This window comes from Mercenaria mercenaria, chromosome 8, assembly GCF_021730395.1.
Source record: "Mercenaria mercenaria strain notata chromosome 8, MADL_Memer_1, whole genome shotgun sequence".
In the NCBI taxonomy this organism is placed as follows: domain Eukaryota; kingdom Metazoa; phylum Mollusca; class Bivalvia; order Venerida; family Veneridae; genus Mercenaria; species Mercenaria mercenaria.
Window position 1 is genome coordinate 40,942,140 of NC_069368.1, and position 9,621 is coordinate 40,951,760.

At 37.2% G+C, this 9,621-nt stretch overlaps 1 protein-coding gene across 1 annotated transcript; it reads left to right on the forward strand.

Annotated features, from left to right (window-relative positions):
• The first annotated feature begins 606 nt into the window (after positions 1 to 606).
• LOC128558876 (uncharacterized) lies at positions 607 to 9,412 on the forward strand. The gene is made up of 3 exons (XM_053549119.1): positions 607 to 853; positions 2,300 to 2,413; positions 8,601 to 9,412. The coding sequence occupies exons 1-3, from the start codon at positions 607 to 609 to the stop codon at positions 9,410 to 9,412; spliced, it is 1,173 nt and encodes a 390-aa protein (XP_053405094.1).
• The last annotated feature ends 209 nt before the right edge of the window (positions 9,413 to 9,621 follow it).

Genomic DNA, 9,621 nt, shown 5'->3' on the forward strand with positions numbered 1-9,621 from the left:
GTCTTTGGTAAGAAAGTGGTAACTATGATATCCCTTCATCACTATGTGATGGTAATGGTAAGTATGTGACAAGAAAGATTGCACCTACAAATGTATGGTCTTCCTTCATCACTACTCGATGGCAAGTCGTTGGCAAGCAAGTGAGCACCTTTGGTCTTCCTTCAAACTATGTGATGTGTTCCGTCTATGGTAAGAATGTGGTCTTCCTTTATCATTATGATCTTCCTTCAGCACTATATGATATTAAGTCTATGCCAGAAAACACTTGGGTCTTCCTTTGAACAATGCAATGTAAGAGTTAGCTATGTGATGGTATGTCTTTAGCATTGATAAAGCCATCTATGCTCTTATTTCAACACTATGTGATGGAAACTCTTTGACAAGAAAGTGAGTACCTTTGGTCTTCCTTCATACTGTGATGTTCCGTCCATTGTAAGAATGTTGCACCATGTTCTTACTATGTGATATTAAGTCTATGGCAAGAAAACACATGTGGTCTTCATTTGAACATCACTATGTGACGGATGTGTTTAGCAAGAAAGTGAAATCTATGGTCTTTCTACAGCTCTATGTGATTGTAAGTCTTTGGCAAGAAAGTGGCCAAATATGATTATGCTTCAGCACTATGTGATTGTAAGTGTATGGCAAGAAAATGGCATCTATCGTTTTCCTTCAGCACGATGTGATTGCAAGTATTTAGCAAGAAAGTGGCCACCTATGGTATTCCTTCAGCTCAATGTGATGGTTAGTCTTAAGCAAGAAAGTGCCACCTATGGTCTTCTTTTTGCTCTGTGTGATAATACGTCTTTGGCAAGAAAAAGAATCTGTGGTCTTCTTTCAGCAATATGTGATGGTAAGTCTTTAGCAAGAAAGTGGCATCTGTGGTCTTCCTTCAGCACTATGTGATGGTAAGACTTTGGCAAGAAAGTGGCATCTGTGGTCTTCCTTCAGCACTATGTGATTGTAAGTCTTTGGCAAGAAAGTGACAACTTTTGGTCTTCCTTCAGCGCTATGTGACGGTAAGTCTTCAGTAAGAAAGTGGCATCTATGGCCTTCCTTCAGCACTATGATAAGTCTTCGCCAAGGAAGGGCCCTGTTTCATGTTCCTTCGTCACTATGTGGTAGTCATTTAAAACTTTACAAAACCATTAGTTAACTAGAGTTGCTTTTGAGAAAAGCGCATGTCTCCCACAACTGCCTAATCATCGAAATAGCAAGTCAGTCTTTATATACTGTTTACTCACTACAAATATACCTTTGAAGAGTAAAAAGTTTGATTTTGGGTAATTCAAGGGCCATAATTCTGGAGTGCCTCTGGCGATTTGGCTAGTTAATGAACCTGGTCGAGGAGTTATTGTAAAAAACATTTGGTTTAAGTTTGGTGAAGATCGGGTGAGAAATGTTGGACTTTGAGATTGGAACCTAGTTATTAATCCTACTTTAGATTATGAAAATTATAACTCAGTCAATAATCAAAGAGCTAGAAAAGTTGTCACTAATCTTATTGAAAATGGTGGTTTTGTAGATTTTTGGCGAATTAAAAACGAAAATATAAGGCAATACACATGGAGAAGACTAAATCCAAATAAGAAACAATCAAGACTCGACTTTTTTTTAATAAGTGACAGTGTTATGAATTTTGCAATAGATTCAAATATTACTCCTGGTTATAGGTCGGATCATAATGGCATAACTTTAACACTAAAATTTAATGATAACCTACGGGGAAAAGGTTACTGGAAGTTTAACAATTCCCTTTTAAAAGATGAAAATTATATTGTATTAGTTAAAACTACGTTAGCAAATTTAATTGAACAACATAAAACCGAACGAAATGAAATTACTGCGGATAATACAAACGATAATTCCTTCAAATATCAACAGGTTCAATTAAATATCAATGACCAACTATTTTTAGAAACGTTTTTAGTTATACTTAGAGGTGAAACTATAAAATATTGCTCTGAAAAAAGGAAAAGAGAACGTAAAAGAGAAATAGATCTAGAAAAAGATATCGAAAATTTAGAAAAATATGTCAATGAACATTTCATGACTGTAAATGAAAATGCAATTAATGAACTGCAAGAGAAAAAGTCTGAGTTAGAAACTTTAAGACAAAAAATCATAGATGGTGTGATGGTAAGGTCAAGATGTAGATACGAAAATTTAGGAGAAAAGCCATCGAGCTACTTTTTCAATCTCGAAAACAGAAATTTTACAAACAAAACAATAAATGAACTTATTGATGAAAACAATGTTCACTATACTAATACTAAAGATATTTTAAACTTTCAAAAAGGTTACTATGAAAAGTTGTATAAAAATTCTGTGAAGGTCGATGAAACGCCACTTGTAGATATCATTGGAAATAATCCAAGGGAATTAAGTCCGTCAGAGTCTTTAAAACTAGAAGGTGAATTAGATATAATTGAATTAACCAAATCCCTTAACGATATGAAAAATAACAAAAGCCCTGGGTTAGATGGATATACTGTTGAATTTTTTAAGTTTTTCTGGAAAGACATCGCATATTTTGTTTTGAGATCATTAAACCACGGTTATAATATAAACAACTTATCAGTAACACAGAAACAAGGGGTCATAACCTGTCTTCCAAAACCAAACAAAGATAGATGTTTGATGAAAAACTGGCGGCCAATTTCTCTTTTAAATGTGGTTTATAAGTTAGCATCAACAGTGATAGCAAATCGATTAAAACGCTTCTTGGATAAACTTATCCATCAAGATCAAAAAGGTTTCGTAGCCGGTAGATTTATTGGGGAAAACATCAGACTTATTTACGACATCATGTTTGAAACTAACTCTCAAAATATACCTGGCTTGCTGCTCTTCATAGATTTTCAGCAAGCATTTGACTCAATCTCATGGGCATTTATACACAAAACTTTAGATTTCTTTAAGTTTGGGAATTCATTTAAGAAGTGGATACGTTTATTTCAAAATGAGGGTGAAACATGCATTTTACAAAATGGTCACCTGTCTGATTTTTTCTTCCTTGAAAGGGGTTGCAGACAAGGAGACCAAATTTCTCCTTACTTATTTATTCTATGTTCTGAGATATTAGGGCTAATGATCAGACGAAATAATAGTATTGTAGGTATTAATTTGCCGTATAAACAATATAAAATCAGTCAATATGCTGATGACACCCAGATGTTTTTAAACGGGTCCGAAGAATCGTTAAGACACTGTTTGATAACACTTAATAACTTTTATACAATGTCAGGTTTAAAAACAAGAGCTGTCTCCATAGGATGACACATGCCCCCGATGGCACTTTGAATGAATATATAGTTATGGCCGATGTTAGAGTTTAGGACCTTTGACCTACGGACCTGGGTCTTGCGCGCGACACGTCGTCTTAATGTGTCACACATTCATGCGTAGATATTTTAAAATCCATGCATGAATGACAAAGATATGGACCGGACACGCCTATCAATGCACTATCATGAAAAATGACCTTTAACGTCTAAGTGTGACCTTGACCTTTGAGCTACGGACCTGGGTCTTGCGCGTGACACGTCGTCTTACTGTGGTACACATTCATGCCAAGTTATTTGAAAATCCATCCATCGATGACAAAGATATGGACCGGACACGCTCATCAATGCACTATCCTTTAATGTCTAAGTGTGACCTTGACCTTTGAGCTACGGACCTGGGTCTTGCGCGCGACACGTCGTCTTACTGCGGTACACATTCATGCCAAGTTATTTGAAAATCCATCCATCGATGACAAAGATATGGACCGGACACGCCCATCAATGCACTATCCTTTAATGTCTAAGTGTGACCTTGACCTTTGAGCTACGGACCTGGGTCTTGCGCGCGACACGTCGTCTTACTGTGGTACACATTCATGCCAAGTTATTTGAAAATCCATCCATCGATGACAAAGATATGGACCGGACACGAAAATTGCGGACAGACTGACAGACCGACAGACGGTTCAAAAACTATATGCCTCCCTTCGGGGGCATAATAAACATTGATAAAACAAGAGCCTACTGGATAGGTTCATTAAGAAACTCTGCACTTAAGTTATGCACTGATCAACCATTAGACTGGAGTCAAGAACCCATTAAGATACTTGGTGTCCGTTTCTCTGCAAATGTTTATGATATTTGGAATCTGAATGCACCTGAAATTTTGCTGAAGTGTAGAAACATCCTTTGTGTATGGTCAAAAAGAAAACTTACCCTTTTCGGAAGAGTAAGTATTCTAAAATCCCTCGTCTTATCTAAGTTCGTTTACATATTTATATCACTCCCCGATCCCTCGGATGAATTTATTAAACAATTAGAAACTATTGCCTATAACTTTTTATGGAATAACGGACCAGATAAAATAAAAAGAGTAAACGCAGTCAAAAATATAGAATCCGGAGGACTGAGAATGGTGAACATTAAAGCTTTTATCTTAAGTCTTAAAATTAGTTGGATTAGAAGATTAGCTATTTTTAACTGTGATACATGGAACTCTCTTTTAACATTTTCATTTGATAAGACTATTTCTTTAGGATCGCAATATTCAAAAATACTCGCTATGGAAATACAAAATCCTTTTTGGCGAAATGTTCTTAATAGCTGGGGTAAATTTATTGAACGTTGTGAAATCAGCAACTTAGAAGACATTCTGTACTCACCTTTATAGTATAACCACCATTTCAGAAATAAAACGGAATACATACAGAACTGGTATCGTAATAATATCGTATATGTAATAGATTTACTTGATAATGAGGGAATGTTTTTGAATTTAGAAAGCCTGAAAAACAATTACACAATAAATGGAACCTTTTTAGATTTACATCGCATTATTTCAAATATACCCATAGATTGGAAAAACAAAATAAGGCAAAACGCAAATGATATAATTCAGTATAAAAATAATATGTATTTAAATCCTTATCTAAAAAAATTGATTGAAGAAAAGAAAGGGAGCCGTATTTTTTTATGATATATTTGTTGATACGAAAAGTATAATGGTACCAAATAAATGGATACAAACAATGGGAATTACCGAGTCAGAGTTTAAGGAATACTGTAAAAATCTACAGACAATAAAAGAAGTAAAGCTAAAAGATTTTCAGTTTAAAATAAATCAAAACATACTTGTTACAAACACGTTTTTATATGTCATTAAAAAAGCGACAGTAATATATGTTCCTACTGTAAAAATCAGAGAGAAACGATTAAACATTTATTCAATCTATGCCCATATGTTAAAAATTATTTAACAGAAGTGAAAAACTGGATAAAAAATGAATATGAAATAGTCTTAGATATACAAGAAAAGCAATTTCTTTTCTCATATGCTAAAGATAACCATAAAGGAAATTTTATATCATTGCTACTTAAATACTACATTTATAAGTCGAAGTTTAAAGAAAATTGTGTACAGTGTCTAAATATTCCATTGTTTATTAAACATTGAAAAAAAAATCATAACACTAAAATATATAGCTTAACTTAATAAAGAGTATCAAAAGTTTGATAAAAACTGGTCAAAACTGGTTCAAAAACTGTATATATGACCAAACCTTAATACGTAGAATAACAGATTTGTATAAAAAATATTTACATTTGCTACTTTTCAAATTACCCACATTTAATGTAAAATAAAGGGTTTATAATTGGCGATAGCAGGGAAAGGTACCCTTTTATTTTTTTTTATCTTAACCCCCACCCTTTTTTTTTTTTGGGGGGGGGGGGGGGTCAGCAGCTTAAAATTCTTTTCATTTTTTTTTTCGGAAAACTTTTTTGAGGTCCATTTGAGGGCCACTTCCAAACAAAAAAAAAATCCATTTTATCTGAGAAATTCCAAAATGTATGGTTTTGTTTTGATATCTAGTAAATATCATGTATATATATATCATATAATTGTGCATTTACTGTGTATGTACATGTATTTGCTGGAGTTTAAAAAATATACATTGCTGTACGTTATAATTTCATATAGTATTCATACATACTGTAAGGTTTAAAATATATATTGTTGTACCATATTATTTCATATTTCATAATTTCATATTGTAGCCATATATTATTGTAAGGTTAATAGGTGGATGGCTCTCCGACCCCTATTATACCATTGTACAGGGATAATAAACGGGGTTACCATCTGGGCCTCAAAAAAAAAAAAAAAAAAAAAATGTTGGACTTATAGCGCGGACGAGAAAAAAAAGGCAGATTTTCGGTAATTCAAGGGCCATAATTCCAAAGTGTCTGGGCCGATTTGGCTAGTTATCGAACTTGGTCGAGGACCTATGGTCAAACATTTTTTTCTTAAAGTTTGGTGATGATCGGATGAGAAATGTTCGACTTAGAGCACGGACAAGAGTAAAAAGGCCGATTTTGGGTAATTCAAGGGCCATAACTCCGAAGTGCCTGGACCGATTTGGCTCATTATCGAACTTGCCCTACTAGAGCGCATGCACATTCATCAAGTCAAAAGGACTCCTATACTACTCAGACTACATGCGCATTCCTGGAGCCAAAAGGACCCCTATACTACTCATGCCAAACATGCCAAAAGGACCCCTATACTACTCATCAGTAGTATAGTGGTCCTTTTGGCTCCAGGAATGCGCCTAAAATCTGAGCATTTTTCGGTAATTCAAGGGCTATAATTCCAAAGTGCCTAGGCCGATTAGGCTAGTTATCGAACTTGGCCGAGCACTTATTGTTTGACACATTTTGTTGAAGTTTGGTGAAGATCGGATGAGAAATGTTCGACTTAAAGTACGGACAGGCTTTGTGACACACACACACACACACACACACACACACACACACACAGACTGGAGTAAATCAATATGTCTCCCACACCACTGTGTGGTGGGAGACATAACAAGGTATGACTATGTAAAACAACATATGTATGTTTCGAAAAAATATTCGTACTATATCTATGTCATTTATAAGGTTATAGGGTTCAGTATATGGAGCAACACTACCGAGGAAAGCCTCGAATCTGCTACCGTTTGAATCATAACTAAGGCATGGTACTCTGTAACAGACACAGAATAATTGTATGATCAAGTAAGGCATTGAATCAAACAAACAAAGAGTTTATAAAGCATGGACAGGTTTGAAAACTCTTGTTGCCATGATTGCAAATAAGACATAATATCTGTGAAATTTATTTTTTAAACTTATGATCCGAAATGTTATTTTAATACAATAAAGGGCAAATGTCATGCAAAGAAATGTGAATCAGTAGGCAATGACAATATAACATTTGCAAACGTTGACGATATTGGTAATAAAGTCATATTGGATGTGCTACGAAAAGCAAATTTACAAACAGTCTTATAATTGTCATATGAATAGTGAAGCAACAGCTATTTGCTTGTACCATCAAAGGAACTCATTTCGTGGTGATAAGAAATAATTGCAAAAAATGCAGAAAATATATATACAAGAAACAAATAATATACACTTACCTGAATAAATAAATCTTCTTTTTTTTTCAATAAACATCATGTATTGCATTAATTTTCATCAAACTTGTGTCAGTATCGGGAATGTAACTACTTTATAACAAAATGAACTGTCAAAACGTCTGCCATTTTGTTATTCTCCTAATTCCGGTGAGGCATATCGCTTCTTAGTATAGCTGGAAAGATTCTTGCTAGAGTGTTTCTCAACCGATTGATACTTCACCTAGAAGATGGTCTACTACCAGAGAGCCAGTGTGGCTTCCGTGCAAATCGCGGAACTGTCGGTATGGTGTTTGCAGCACGCCAACTTCAAGAAAAATGCCAGGAACAGCGTCAGGACCTATACACGACGTTCGTTGACCTGACCAAGGCATTTGATATTTATTTGTTGGGTTTAACGTCGCACCGACACAATTATAGGTCATATGGCGACTTTCCAGCTTTGATGGTGGAGGAAGACCCCAGGTGCCCCTCCGTGCATTATTTCATCACGAGCGGGTACCTGGGTAGAACCACCGACCTTCCGTAAGCCAGCTGGATAGCTTCCTCACATGAAGAATTCAACGCCCCGAGTGAGGCTCGAACCCACATCGGTGAGGGGCAAGTGATCTGAAGTCAGCGACCTTAACCACTCGGCCACGGAGGCCCCAAGGCATTTGATAAGTAAGCAAAAGAAGGTCTCTGAAAAATCGTGTCCAAGTTTGGATGCCTTGATCGCTTCATCGTCTTAGTTCGTCAGTTCCATGATGGCATGATGGCACGAGTGCTAGATGATGGAGAAGCATCCCGTGACTTTCATGTGAGCAACGGAGTCAAGCAAGGCTGTGTGTTGGCCCCTACTCTATTCAGCATGATGTTCTCCACTATGCTGACCGACGCCTTTAGTCATGAAGACCCAGTGGTAGGCATCAGATACCGGACTGATGGCAAACTTTTCAATCTGCGGCGACTGAAAGCTGTCACGAAGTTGAAGGAGACCATTATCCGTGATCTGCTGTTTGCTAATGACTGTGCCATCAATGCAACAACAGAGCCAGACATGCAGCACAATGTCGACCAATTATCTAGGGCATGTGACAACTTCGGGCTTACCACACAAAGAAGACCGAAGTGCTTCACCAACCTGCACCAGGCAAGCCATATGTCGAACCAAGCATAAAAGTGAATGATCCAAAGTTGCAAGCCGTCGACAAGTTTACTTACCTTGGTAGCACCCTGTCGAGAGCAGTGCACATAGATGATGCAATTGACTGCCGAATAGCAAAAACCAGTGCTGCATTTGGGAGACTACGACTCTCAGTATGGAAACGTCGCGGCATACATCTCGAAACAAAGATAAGTTTCTACAGGGCTGTCGTCATCATTACATTGTTATATGCTTGTGAAACATGGACAGTGTATGCCAGACACGCCAAGCGACTGAACCACTTTCACATGACTTGTCTTCGCAAGCTGATGAACATCAAGTGGCAAGACAAAATCCCAGATACCGATGTACTCACTCGAGCTAAACTCCCCTCGATATATGCCATCCTTCAGCGATCACAAGTACGTTGGACTGGTCACATCTGCCGCATGCCAGAAACAAGGATCCCCAAACAACTTCTGTTTGGTGAGCTAACTGCTGGAAGAAGGTTCTTAGGCGGTCAGTGGAAACGCGTCAAGGACAGTCTGAAAGCATCCCTGAAGACACTTGGCATTGAAATAGACAAATGGGAGGAATTGGCGAAGGATCGCACAGCGTGGAAAACTTCAATATCGACACCGAACACAAGTGCCCGACCTGTGGAAGGTACTTTCATGCCCAAATTGACCTGGCGAGTCACCTTCGGACAACCAAACCCTGTCAACTACGTAGAGTCTGATGTCATGGTCATCTTCGCTGAGCGATGGACGAACATCATCATCATCATCAATTCTGGTGACGTCACACAGGGGAAGTAAATCTGGTTGAAATTCAATATAAGGCACCCGGATTCGTGAACAATAAGACACATGTACCCAGTGGTTGCATGTTTTGCCCCTGATTACATTATCGCAACGTCTTCGCTTGGCAAAATGATAGAGATACTCCTGGAAACTTCCAATTCTCCTCTGGAGAGTATCTCTTACAATGGCAGCATAACTCTTCTTCACTGATTCATCTATATCAA